Below are 14,902 nucleotides of genomic sequence, written 5' to 3' on the forward strand. Positions count from 1 at the left end.
ACTAGAGTATAGCTAGGAAAGACAACAACAAACTCATGCATCCAGTCACAAGGTGTTACTACTACACGTTTGTGTGTTTTAACTGTACTTTGACTACTACATTCGTTATGCATACATTTCTCAGCTCCTGTTGAGGCGTGTGTGTGTGTGTTTGTGTGTGTGTGTTTGTGTGTGTGTGTGTGTGTACGTGTGTGTGTGCACGTGTGTGTGTGTGTGTGGGGGGGGGTCTGTTCCAACATGTGAATCAAGTATGTGTGTATGTAATGGTGCTCACCTTGCTGTTATGTCAGGACTGCATTAGCAGATCCTTGCTTTTCAGCCACAAACAAGTAAAGACGTTTGGCATCGTTAATTATAGATCCTGTTGCTTGTTCTTGTTGTGTGTGTGTTTATGTGTGTGTGTTAAAGTCAGTGTGTGTGTGTGTGTGTACGTGTGTGTGTGTGGGGGGGGGGGGGTCTGTTACAACATGTGAATCAAGTATTTGTTCTACACAAATTCCTCGGTCATGATAAGACTTGATTTTCATTGAGGTGTGTCTTCACTTCTGTGGCAAAACTTCTTCTATTCTCTAGAAGAAGTAACGTGTCATGGGAGGAGTCAGCAGCAGAGACTGGCAGGATACAAGTAATCTGAGAACATCACAGATCATCACACTGAAGCTCCAGATGGACGTCAAGAAGACTCTCACACAACTGATCTGATCTACACAACTTCACCAGGTGAGGACAGACTGGGTGCACAGAGACAGAAACAGATGTACATTTAGAGTTTAACTGAACTCCAGTCTGTGTCAAACTATCTGTCTCTTTTAGTCTTTTTGTTGAGTGAAGGAGTAGAGTTTACTCCCAGTGTTGAACTCTCAACACTCAATATACTTAACCGTGTAAATGAAGTACTGAAAGCTGTGTGCTGACTTTTCTCATCAGGTTGGAGAAATGGCCTCAGATCTGAATGTTGCTGCCCTGGGTCGACCTTTCAGCCTAGGAACGCTCTATGATGCTCGGAAAGATCTACTGATCCCAGGTAAGTCTGAGATTACACTGTTATTAAAAATATTTCTCTAAAGTCATCCACAAATCAGGCTTCTAAAAAGGTCACTTTTAAAATTATCTTCAAAATGGATGTAATGCATATTTTTGTGTCTGGAACAATGTGGTGAAACAAGTCTAATGCTGCGTTCACACCAAACGCGGCGCGAATTATTGGCGCGAGTAGATTACATACAAAGTCTATGCACAGACGAGATGAGACTGGCGTGGCGCAAATTTGTGATGGCACGGCGCGATTGACGCGAATTCGCGTCAATCGCCAAATCGCCCCAAACGCGTGAGTTTAAATTTTTCAACTTCTGCGAAATATTCGCGTGTGTGTAATATGGTACAAACAATGAATAGACGCTGCCATATTTACGTCTAGATGACGTTATTCTGAGTGTTGGTGGAGCTGCTACAATGTTAGCTTAGCCTAGCACCGATCCATTCGATCCATTGAGAAGACAAGTCGCCTACAAATTGGCATCATTACGTATTTGTTTCGGAGTCCCTTTTTGTCGTTTTAAACTTTGAATCATGTTTCTACGTTAAAGTACGGCTAGTCAATATGGGTCCAAAGTTAAGTGTCTTTTTAGCTCTCTTCACGCCGAAACCCCATTCAAGTGAATGGAGAAATTTTACTCCGTTTTTGGGGATTTTTGGGACAACCGCTGGGCGAATCTCTCCGAAAAATAGATAGCACACTATTCCCGTTGGCAACGCTGTGTGAGGAGAAGCGCGCCAAACTTTTGGATAAAGATTATTATCATTATTATCATTAAGCCCGCAGGATTACAGTCAGTGTGCTTTGTGGCACAAAGCCACACTGAATAATCTGGTTTATCCAAAAGTTTGACGCGCTTCTCCTCACACAGCGTTGCCAACAGCGGCGTGAAAAATACATCAAAACGTGCGGCCTGATCGGGAACGCGTTTGGCAGAGTCTTATCTTTCTCACGGTATCCATATTTTGGCACTCAGACTCCTGCTAATTTGTTAAAAAGAGGCAGGGTTTTTTTTCAAAATCACTGATTACTGTAATGTTTCTTAATCAGTCTGCCTCTAACACCAGGTGCATCATTTCCAAAGGCTTCTCAAGCAAAGGTTTATATCTCAAATACAGACATTAATGTCATGTCATTGACCCATCATTTCACAGCTTTGCTTAAAGGGACTTTGAAATCATTTCACTAATCAGTCCTCATCTTTTTAACATCCATACACACCATTACAATAATAAGCAAATGCTTTTTAATTCCATAACGTAGTTGTAAACATTCATTTGTTATCAATTTTAGGGAAGCATGCTGCATTAGTAGCTGATATATTATCCTGTGATAAAGAAGACAATTGAATTGTCGTTATTCTTGTAAAAGTTGTTTCTTACTTGCTCTTCTGGAATCAAACAGCTAGTTAGCTTTGATTATGGACTGCAACATTATCTTATGATAAATTAGCAAACTATTTAAAAACTTGTCAAACATTAATACCAGTAAAAGTAATCACAACTTACTTGTTTTTGAGACTTTTTGAGAAAAAAACAAAACTAATATTGGACCTCCTCCTTTTCCCCTCTGCCTCTTAATCATGCATAGTCGCTTCTTCTTCTTTCTTTCAAGTTTTTGAAATTGATTAAATAAAATTAATTTCATGAAATGATCCTCCTGCTTTATGTTTTCCAATTTCTAAAGGTTTGACACTGTGGGATGATACAACTCTACAAGGGAAGATAACTGAAATTGTTCAACCCTACAGTAAAGTTGAAATGACTGAATCTGACACCATTGAATCCAAGTCCTCTCTGCTGGATGTTGAAGCTTCTCTGAAGGCCAGTTTCCTCTGTGGACTGATCGAAGTTGGAGGATCTGCCAAGTATCTGAATGATCAGAAGAAATTCAAGAATCAGAGCAGAGTGACGTGTCAGTATAAATCTACCACTCACTACAAACAGTTGTCAATAACTGAACTGCAAAACCTTAAACACCCACCAAATGGAAGTTATTAAGAAGAGCTCGGCAACACATGTAGTCACGCGCATCCTTTATGGGGCAAACTCTTTCTTTGTGTTTGACAGTGAGAAGTTAGACACCAGCAGCGTTAAAGACATCCAGGGCAACATGAAAGCTGCGATAAACAAGATCCCCACATTTAGTGTTGAGGCAGAAGTTGGCGTCAAGATGACTGATGAACAAAAAGCCCTGACTAATAAATGCTCCTGCAAATTCTTTGGAGACTTTCTCCTTAAGAGCATCCCTGTAACATTTGAAGAGGCAGTGAAGACCTGTGGACAACTTCCACAGCTACTGGGAGAAAAAGGAGAGAATGCTGTCCCAGTGAAGGTCTGGCTGATGCCACTGAAATATTTATCTCCTGAAGCTGATGAGCTGATGAGTGGGATCAGCGTTGGACTGGTGGGGAAGATGCAGGAAGCTGATGAGCTGATGAGTGAGATCAGCGTTGGACTGGTGGGGAAGATGCAGGATGCTCTTGAAGATTTGAGCGAAATACGAATGAGATGCAATGATTCTCTGGAAGACGGAGTGGTAGAGAACTTTCCATGTATTCATGAAGAGTTCAAAACATTCCAAAAATTGTGTGACCGCTATGCATCTGACCTCCAGCAGAACATGGCGAAGAAACTCCCCTCCATCCGTGAAGGTAAAGAAGATGAGAGCTCATTAGAAGAATTCTTTGACGACAGAGAGAAGTCACCATTCACTCAAGAGAAACTAAGCAAGTGGCTGGATGACAAAGAGAGAGAAATCAACGTCATCAGATCCTGTGTAGATACCATGGAGGGAGTAAAGATCGTCCGAAATCAGTCCGAGCTGGACAGAGAGGTTCTTGATGGAGATGTAGATCATGCTCTGTGCTTTGTTTTCACCTCCATGATAAGGGGTGATACCGACCTTGATGTGATGGCCACCTACTTGGACTCCACTAAAATAAGGAGTACTAATGAAGACCAGTGGTTCTTCTCAGATGAAGTTTTTACCACGATGAGAGAAAAAGCCAAAGCTTTCCGTGACCTTGCCAGAGCATGTAAGAACAACAAGCGGCTCAGGTTCCTAATCACAGGCACTCCAAATGAGAAATACAAAGGAGCAACCATCTACCATTACAAGAAGGGCATTCTGGTCAGTGAAGACTTTTCAGAACCTGGCCTTCCTCCTGAATATATCACAGACAGAAGAGATCTGACCTGGTGTAAGTTTATTCATGCTTTTGAGTCAAAAATACTCTGTACTAATCAATGTCCTCCAGAAACCTGTTTGACCATCAGAATTAATGAGTTTGTGTTGGTCTCTCCATCAGATGCCTGTGATCTCACCCTGGACCCAAACACTGTACAGAACAACCTCATTCTGTCTGATGGAAACAGGAGAGCAACATATACATCAGTAAGTCAGAGTTATCCTGATCACCCAGAGAGGCTTCAGACATATATTCAGGTGATGTGCAGAGGGGGTTATCTGGGCGCCATTACTGGGAGGTAGAGTGGGATCAAGATACTACTTGGAAACATATTGCTGCAGCTGTTGCATACAAGAGAATTGACAGAAAGGGTTCAACATCCTGTCTTGGAGAAAATAACCTATCGTGGTCTTTATTCCATTCTTTAGTAAGTGGAAAACACACACTGGAGGCCTATCATAATAATAAGGTGATGGAAACTGATTTCCCTTCTGGTGGCTGCCCAACACTTGGGGTGTATCTGGACTGGCCTGCTGGCACTCTGTCCTTCTACAAAGTCTCCTCTGACACACTGAGCCACCTCCACACCTTTCACACCACATTCACTGAGCCTGTGTACCCTGGCTTCAGGGTTAATCATGCAAACAACTATGTCTACCTGCGTCCAGTTCAATAGGAGCAATGACAATGACTTGTTAGATCCTTGGTCTGTTAATAGAGAGATGGGTTGACAAGTAAAGTTTAAACAGTAAAGTAACATCCCATGTTAACTTGAACATGTTTCACAAATTCCAAACATGTATTCCAAACCCAGAGAGAGCAGGAAAACACATGATCTTATAAAGTTACAACATATGTCATTTTCTGTTGATCATTTCTTTGTTGATTCGATGCACAGACTCAAACTGGTTTCTGCTTCACAGCTTCACAATCACTTTCTACTTTCTCTTCAAATCACGTTTGAATCATTTGTATTTCTATTCGTATTCCTGATCATTATTGCTTTGTCTAAACAAATGTGTTGACATGTACTTTCAAAGCTCACGTCAACACTTGCATAACTTGTTTTAATGAATTTATTAAGTTGATTATGTTGGGACAGAAGGGTTAGGGTTACACAATGGAAGCTTCTGGGCGTGTGGTGGTTTTTTTCACACCTAACTATATATGAAACATGGCCCCTGTGACCTATAGCCAAACAGGAAGTCCTATCTTAAGGTGTTGCTTACCTTTTTATGCTTATGGTTTATCCTCTTTAACTTTCCATCGTCTATGATGAGTTACGATCTATTTTTATAATCGAGCTAAGAGTGTTTTATTGTCAGATATCAATATACTCGTTACATGTAATCCCATATTGTTTAGGAACAGTTCAATGATGATGAGCTTTGATGTGTGTTTTTCTATCATTTATCAAAATGTAATCATATGTGCTTATAATGTTGACTAAATGTTAAAGCTCATGAAATAAGTGAACTTTGAATTAAACTCACTCTGACCTGAGGGGGGGTTAGCAGGACAGAGTTAACCTAAACAATAAGTCTGTCAGAAATGATAAGACTATGAAAACTGTTTTGTCCAATGATTAAAGAATGATCTGTTGTCTGCCTTATATGGACCCGGAGGTTGCAGAAGCACCAAGGAGAAGTGTCTATGTAGGAGGAGACAACAAAGGGTCGAGGCTTCTGGGGGGTTCTTGCTCTTTGAGAGACTTGGTTCTTTTTGAACTTGGTACATCTGACATTTTGTATGATCTTTTACTTATTTTGTATTATTCATTTTTTGTAAGCTTTTACCTTACTTTCTGTAAAAACAAATAAAACTGGTTTGTATTTTGTACATTCCAACCAAAGTCCAGTGTTGCTCGTCTCTGGTGGGGCCTTCATAGTCTCCTAAAGGTGAGAGAGCTCTTCCCCTGGGATAGGCTGACAGTAGTAAATAAATTAGACATGACATTTGAATGACATTCCTGCTACAAGCTAAGGTTTAAATGGTGTTGTTCAGTATTGTTGTGATTTACTAACTTGATTGGCTCAGATTGTTTTTGATGCTCTGCTCTTAAATATCAGATCTCTGTCATCGAAAGCCAATTCTATTTGTTACAGTGTACCGGGCCCAAAGTTCGTATTGTGAATACCTATCGGAATTTTCATAGTTCTTATCAAGTCTAGTCCTTAAAACAGATAAAGTAATTATTGTAGGTGACATTGATATTCATGTGGATGTCGATAATGACAGCCTTCGTACTGCATTTATCTCATTATTAGATTCGATTGGCTTCTGTCAGAGTGTACAGAAACCAGTGGCGGGTCGTGCATTTACCTGGGCCTTCAGTGCTGTCCTACTACAGTTGAACCACCTCCTAATAACCTCATTATGACGCCATAGCTACGGTTATTATTTGTTTCTAGGGGTGTAACAATACACATATTCGTATTAAACTGTTCGCTACGAGGCTTACGAACCGAACAATACGTTACAATAATACTAGTGCATTTGGAAAATGCAGAAGCTTAAATTGTGGGAAGCACGAGCCATTCAAATATTATTCAAATCAGAGGGAACAATATTAACCATATCATAAAAACAACACCATAGACAAATTCACACAGTAGTAACGCTACTGCAGATGTAAAAACACAAAAGAAGTTCACTTACCAAAGCTGCTGTTCACTTAAAGACAAAGTCCATCCTCCTTTCTTTGATTACAAAGAGTTTAATGACGCGGTTGTACAGAACATCGGTGCGGTTCAGTTCCAGCCAGAGGTCCTCCTGTGAACGTTGAGTTGTAGATCCACTTGGTCTCAGGAAAAATTTTCAAAAGCACCGTAGCTTGTAAGTGTCCTGCCGTGCTATGGTGTCGTGTTGATGCCTTGGTTAGCCACCTCAGGTTAGCGTAGCGTAGCTCCAAACACCAAGACGCTCAGTCGCAAATGAAAGGCATTCTTAGCCATAACATGTGCAATGCTTCTCCGACGCTGTCAGCCAGGAATACCGTTCGTACAAATCCTTTTCCATGCTGGGTCGGGGCTGCTAGCTGTGGGGTTGGCCGACCCTTTGATACGATGTCCAGTTTTTCTGGAAATGTCCTTCTTGAGAAAGGCTTTGCCAGTAACTCCCAAATCTGTTTCTCCTCCTCCTTCAGCCATTGAGTGTTAAAAAAAAGAATCTACACCAAGCAAAACACTAAAAATGTCATGTCAATGTCATAACTTCTTATATATCTTTCAACTTGAACTCTTACTACTACTACTAACTTCTGCTAGCTGCTTCAGCGTCACAACAGTCACGCTAGCCCACTGACCAATCACAGCGCACGTTATTGTTGAGTACTTGTAGACTACCTCGGTAGGTCTGGCACATCAAAGAATACGCCCAACATGTCAAACTAAAGATCTGATTGGTTGAAGACTATGACAATCAACAATATCGTCCCCATTCACTTTAATCTGCAAAGTCTACCTGGCGGGCCTCGAGCCTCTGTTCTTACCTAGAGACACAGAGGTGAGATCTGATTGGATAAAAGCTCTCCTTAAAACAAGCTGCACTGGAAGCAGAGCAACTGAGGAAGACAGTAGCTGTGCAATGAGAACATAAGATAATGGGAAAAATTTGAATACAGGTAGTGTATTTATGAAAAATGATTAAATTATAAAATAGCTATAACTTTGTGATTCTGTTTAGGCCAGCAGAGAAGGCTTAGCTGGCCCTGATAGAAGATTTAATAGTCTTTCCACAGAACCCTCTTTTATCGGACCATTATCTAATAACTTTTGAATTTCTACTACCAAAGTGTACGCCATTAGGCAAAGGTTTCTACACTAGATGTCTATCTGATAGTGCTGTAGCTCAATTGAAAGAAGTGATTCCATCTGTATTTAACTCAAAACCATTGTATTGCACGATAGTGCTTCAGGCTCACTGAGAATGACACTAGACTCTATTGCCCCTCTAAAAAAGAAGATAGTAAAACAAAGGAGGTTCACTCCATGGTATGACCCTCAAACCCGTAAATTAAAGCAAACATCGCGAAAACTTGAAAGAACATGGCGTTCCACCAATTTGGAAGAATCCCGGTAAGTCTGGTGAGACAGTCTTAAGACATATAGGAAGGCCCTCCGTAATGCCAGAGCAGCCTATTACTCATTATTAATAGAGAAAAATAAGAACAACTAGCTGATAGAGAGTATTCCTATAGACCTCAGTAGTAATGACTTCATGAACTTCTTCAATTAGGGCCCGAGCAACCGACGTCGGGCCAGCGAAGGCCCTATTGAAATTGTACGGATTTTTATTATTCTGATTTTTATATGTCTGCATTGGGAGCATTTTTGGGGTACTTGCCAAGCATGAAAACTCACCATATTTTGCACACTTGTCATGCTTGGTGAAAATGTACGTGTGATATGGGTGTCATAATTGCGTGTTACAAAATGGCTCTCTAGCGCCCCGTAGAAGTTGGACCGGCGACACCCCTCGGCCCGTATGTCCGATTGACTTGAAACTCCACACATATTCGGCTCCGCTGGCTCTACAAAGAAAGCCTCTCAGACCCGTAAACTCCACCTACAAAAATGTTCCGCCATTTTGAATTTTGTGAAAAACAGATTTTTGCAAACTCCTCCGACATGTTGGGTCCGATTGCTACCAAATTTGCTCTGGATCATTAGTGGATCCACATCATCAACGATTATGAAAAGCTTTTTGATATCTCTTTGCGTTTACAAGATATGGACCAATAAACTTCTTAGGGGAGTGGTTTATATATCAATACACATAACTTCTCAGCCGTTTGTCCTAAAATCACCAAATTTGCAGCATATGTGCACATCGTGTCCTGTAACATATCTCAAAATGTAATTCCATTCAACCACTAGGGGGCACTACAGTAAACCCGTCTTGCTGTGCTTTTTTGTCACTTTTTGCAGTTTTCAGCCTTTGTACTTTAACGAACTCCTACAGAATTATTGAGATCAACCTCAAATTTGGTCAGCCTAATTTATATGATAGATTATTCTACATTGGCTCACATTTTAGCTTGAATTTAATTCTTTACAAAATCATATGTTTTTTTACTTTGACAGTCTGTTATGTTATTAACACTGAAGCGCATTAACACACATTCAGTTTTTTGTCGATTTCTACAGGCTTACAGTTATGATTGTATTCTGAGGTACACTCACAACATTCAAGGCTTAAGACCTGGCAAAATGACCTGGCTACACCATTAGTCGACACAGTAAATACCGTTTAACTCGTGTACTCAGTGTATGATGGTCACAGAAATACATGGCCACGTCAACCAGAGTCCTGCCAGTACCCTCGACGTGTGTGAAGTTGCGAGGGCCCGGTCAATGCTGCTTGCAGCTTTAATTCTATTTAACTTGATAATAAAGATATTTTGTACCCACCTAAAAATAGCAGTGTCAGTGTGTCTCGTTGTGCCCCTTCTATTTTTGTTCATTTTCCTTTTTTATTAGCTACACGACATTTTAAAACGGGATAATTACCCGTCATTATTCACACATAATGTGACAATTAATCTAACTGATATCAATGCGTGAGGTATCTGAAACAACCCAGACTGAGGGTTGATTTACGCCTGAGCAGAACTAGTTTCTTTGAGACACGTTGTCCACCCACGTCAGAAATCAGAAGCGTTTATAGACCGCCTTTATTATTCGTTATGCTCAGTTACACACGGCCAATCAAAGAGGAAAAGTCGGGGTTGGTGATTTTTTTTGGTTACGAAAAATGATTGAGAAAAGATTGGACACAGGTCCCCCAATCCATTGTTAGGAAGGTGTGGGGGTGTTTCAGAAGCTATTAAACCGAAACAAAAAAAATCCCATATGAGTCACTGAAGACAGTTTTTTGAAAGTCTTCCAAATATATCTGCTGATTCATTTTAAACGAAGTATCTTTGGACTGAGTGAAGTTCTCCTCTGCAGCCTCACCGTCGTCCTTCGGTCATAAAGGAGTCAGATCCTGGCCAGCAGCTACAAATGCACTTATCTGAGAGGCTAAATGCCTGCATCTGTCTATAACCTTATATTGTAATTGCCACCATCCTGTATCGATTACGCTCAAAAATCCATCGAGCCTAATGTGATTTCATTAAGATACAGTCCAAGTGAGCTATTCCAAACAAATACAGAAGAAAGGGGTCGATGTCTGACATTTTGCTGGAATATCCTTTCCAAGGCCAGAAATCATTGGAAATCATTTAGGGCAGCCTGCAGCTATTCTTAATGTGTTTTCAATTATTTGTCTACATGTATTCCATGTGAATTTACAAAAGTGAAAATAAATGAGAGGCAAAACTCCCCAATATATGAATAAATATGTAACATGGTTAGTGTTGAAGGAACGATGCACTGCTTCAGGTTTAAGTCCACGGTGGAGTTTTCTGCAGACGGAGACCACAAAATAAAACTGAAAAGTTTCTTCTTTTTGTTTTGGACAAGTCAAGTCAATTTTATTCATGCAGCCAATACTCAATAATCAATCAGTTGACTAAAAGTGCTTTAAAATCTGTATAAAATACAACACCCTCTATCTTAGACCCTTAAATAGCCCCCATACCCTTCGAGCAGGATTTATATTTAAAGTTGGTGTCATGTCGTGTCTTCTGTTTTTTTACAGACACACACAAAGTACTTCAAATCTCCATGTTTTTTTGCATCATCCCAACAGCAGGGAAAATGAAAACAAATCAAAGATCTTGTCACAAACAGTTAGGAAAAGGACTTCCAAAGTATTCCAGAATATAATCCAAAGTGCTTGGGAAGAACATATTTTTATTGATGCTTGAGAAGCGCATCAAAAGAGAGAACGAGTTGTAAAACAAACTCATAAGTGGCTGCAAAAACATAAACTGATCTCTATCAACATAGGTATGAATCATCAATTATTTCATCAAAGCCATATTAAGTGTAAATTACGAAGTGAAATAGATACAAGTTATAACATAGAGAGTCTTTAAAACAAGAAAAAGTTCAGTAAAACAGCTGTTTGGCATCCACCATGCAAAGCACAGAACTATCCACTGAGTGATGTTAAACATTCAGCAGGAAACTCAACGAACAACACTGATGTCTGTAAACCATCAATCAGCTGCTCAATCCATCTATCTTCACTCATCACAAACATGTGGACCATATGAGAGGAAGTGGAGAAGCTTCTCACTTTTCTTAAACAACAAGCGACACCACAGGACAGTGGGTTAACACCAACACATGTCTTCTTAAAAGTAAAACTCACCACATTTTAAAGTTTTCTAAACAAGTTTTAAAGTCCAAACTCAGAGTCCAAAAACATATCACTCCCAACTCATCAATAAACGCTTGGTCAGCGGCCACATTGCTTCAAATAACGTAGAGTTTCCACTTGCTATATTCATACAATCGGTTTTCAAAATAAAGGTAGGTTTACTCAGTTTTAAGGTTTACTTGTGCAAAAAAAACTACTTGGTGAGGACGAGGAAAATATTGTGGTTTGGATCCAAAGAAGTATGTTTCTTATGTAAAATAACTAACTGGTGTTCAGTAGGCAATTCCAGTTATGTAGGAAAAATATGTTTAAATAAGTCAACATTGACTTGTGGAACAGTGGCCTCCTGGGTTTGTTTGACCCAAACCGTCCCCTCCCACACATCTCACGCAACCTTTCATTCGCTTTATACCCCGTCAGTCTAATAATGACCCTGATGGGTTAATATTGGAGTTAGTTGAAAGCCTGGTGCTCATCCAGATATTAAAGGGTGCAGCACTGACCAAGCACTGCTATTTTACGAGTTGGGGGGTGAGACCCGGTTGTTCACATCAACCGGATCTGACAGTGAGAATTAGAATCAAGATCAAGATCAAGTTCCACAGCTAAAAGCCTCCACAACAAAAGTCCAACTTCCAACAGCCAATAGCAGACTGTCCCATCAGCTTTTCCAAGATCTGTCTCCTCGATCCAGCATGGCGACCGGTCGATCACTTACCGTACTCGATGTCATAGAACACGATGAACTTCTGCCAGCGCAGCTCCTCCACCAGAGTCAGCATGACGTCGTTGAGGCGGACGGGCGGCCGGGCAGCCAAAGTGTAGCGCTGCCCGCCGGGGCTGGGGTTGAAGTGGCAGGCGGTCCGCGGCGATCCCTCGCTGTTCCTCTGGATGTACAGGTGGGGGATGTGCATGGCGTCCGTCAGGGACTGCAGGGCGCTGGCTGACGCGCAGCCTGTCGAGGTGACCAGTGCCAGTATGCCCTGGTTCATCAGCTCGCAGGCTAGAGAGGAGACAGAGGGATGACGAGAGGAGTTATTTCATTGATACGGTAAAATTAAGCAGAATAAATGCGAACAAAAAGGATCTTTTCAAAGACAACTGAAACTGAACTAGGGTTTCTAGATTTGGAACAAACCCCTGTTAGCTGCACAGTTTCATGAAACACATATCAGTGCAGCCAGGGAGACGTGCCAGAGGCTGCAAAGAGTCATAGTGAAGCCCAGTACTAATGCTAAATGATGTCTTGACCTCCCATTACGGTTATTAGTCTGCATTATCATAAATCTACTCCGCAGTCTGACAGGTAACACCGTTCTTTTTTAAAAATATCTCTGACCTACTTGTGAACCTCCAAACCTGCACTTAAAAGAGCAGAACCTCGGATGATTTAACAGGCCGCGTGTCCAGTCTGTTGAGGCTAAGCTAAAGGTTAAGATTCCTCTGAATGCTGCGGCGGACTCAGCTGTCATACCTGTTTGTGTAGAAAAACAACAGGCTCATACGAAGCCTCAAAGGTTCCCACACAGTCAGCAGAATCATGTCTCTCATCTGGCTTTCAAGAGGAAACCATTCTATTACGATACGTTGAGTTGGACATGAAGGCTCCACAGAGACCTTCAAGGTCCCACAAGAGGGTGACATCTAAGTTAAATGAAAATAAGTACATCAACATTGGGACCTTGACTGCCAACGAAAGGAGACGTAATGAGCAGGATCAAGTGTCCGATCCCAAGAAGCGGCACAACAATTGCTAATCAACATTCATCTTTTAGAGAATGTTACTCGTGTCTTTTCCTTAGTCCTTATGAATTCTCCGTAACATCTTTCCTCGACCATCAAGGCCAAGGAAAAGTAGTTGAGAAAAGACATAGGATGTCATTTATTTTTGGCTATTTGACCGCAGCTCTACTGCGGGTTGCAACACTCATACTACCAGACTATTCAGTATGCCAGATCCCATGATGACCCAATACATAGTATGGCAATAACAGTATGGCAAAAATACCAGGATCTTCTAATACATCCGGGTCGCTTTTTGGGTGTTTGCAAGCAACCATCATAGACTGTTAATAAGAAGTGGACATAGTCATCGTTAAGTCACTTATTGGTTTGTGGACTGATGTTTGTGGACTGATCCAATCGTGTGTTTCTCATGTGAACGCTTTGCTATGTCTTTATTTACACCGTTTTAAACCTTGGCAGAATGAGAAGACATGAAGGAACATTGTGCTGCTCACTCGTCAACTATGAAGAGAAATTGCAGGTTGCACCATGAATGTAATCCCGCCTGCCTCCGAGCCCCACACTTCACTCCAGGTACGTTTCTTCTTGTGTACACTTACTCACTTCCACTGCACATCGAGCCGTTTCTTCTTCCTTCTGAATCTCCTCAACAACCATTTCTTTCCCCTTCTCCCCCCATTGACATTGACGTGTCCCATAAAAGCTGCCCTCTGCCCGGTCCAACCTCCAAACACCCATGTAGCTCCCAAGCCCTCCTCCGTCCTGCTGAGAGTTACACTCTGTACTTCAGTCACAGTATCATCACCTTTGCACATTTAAACTCCTCTATTAAACCACATACGGAGCTCCAGAAACCACTTTTTTCCTGTTCACACACTGCTGAGGCAGCGACAGGCTGCCAGCTAATCATTCTCTCTGGGCTCGCTCCCTTTGAAGCAGCTACATCAAACCCTGTTAGGAGCCACAAAAGTCAGAGCAAGAGGACAAACTGCAGACACCACAGTTTAAGTTCCCCTGGAAACCCAGACTTCTCTGTACTTCTAATACACACATGTTAATACTGCAGGATGGCTCCCGTTGAGACGAATCATCTCGTCTTCAAAAGAGTTTTGGCAATATACAACTCTTTGGTTGTGTTCAAACACTGAAATTAACTTTCAGTATGTTTTCCTGACAAGAGACCTTTTATTGTCCTCTGTTAAGAATATTGTCCTCTGGAAATTACATTTATCTACTGCATTTAGATGGACATGTAATTGCTGTGTGGATTTTCTTCACTAGAGGCAATTTTACACACTTTTCGACAGATTAATCTTTTCCAAAGATGCTGCAAAGTTGCCTGATTCTGGTGTTTCCCTACTAATGTCCAGCGATCATAGGCCTGGGAAAGACCCTGCAGTATTAAGGCAAGAACACTGCTAGGTTTAGGAAAAGATGGTGGCTTCGGGTAAAAGAAACTACAGAGGTGACGACATCTAAGTACGTAGATTACGTAAGAAAGAAGTCAACATTGACTTCTGGTTTCATATGGGACATGAACAACGATTTCCTGGGTGAAAGTCTGGTGTTTTTTAATCCAGGCGGTAACCTCCAGTTCATGTGTTAAAGCTGCATTCTCTCTAGCATCCACCAGGGGGCGACTCCTCTGGTTGTATAGA

At 41.3% G+C, this 14,902-nt stretch overlaps 1 protein-coding gene and 1 pseudogene across 1 annotated transcript in view; one reads left to right on the forward strand and one right to left on the reverse strand.

Annotated features, from left to right (window-relative positions):
* Positions 1 to 652: 652 nt before the first annotated feature.
* Positions 653 to 6,035, forward strand: LOC116381150 (stonustoxin subunit beta-like; annotated as a pseudogene).
* Positions 6,036 to 9,551: 3,516 nt separating this feature from the next.
* LOC116381149 (glutamate receptor ionotropic, delta-1-like) overlaps positions 9,552 to 14,902 on the reverse strand; it is a 222,286-nt gene continuing 216,935 nt past the window's right edge. Inside the window, exon 3 of the mRNA XM_031843017.1 lies at positions 9,552 to 12,501. Coding sequence (XP_031698877.1) covers positions 12,209 to 12,501 — 293 coding nt within the window. The 3' untranslated portion in view covers positions 9,552 to 12,208. The remainder of the gene's footprint in view (positions 12,502 to 14,902) is intronic.

This window comes from Anarrhichthys ocellatus, unplaced genomic scaffold (genome assembly GCF_004355925.1).
Source record: "Anarrhichthys ocellatus isolate YVR2014 unplaced genomic scaffold, GSC_Weel_1.0 scaffold4, whole genome shotgun sequence".
Taxonomy (NCBI): Eukaryota; Metazoa; Chordata; class Actinopteri; order Perciformes; family Anarhichadidae; genus Anarrhichthys; species Anarrhichthys ocellatus.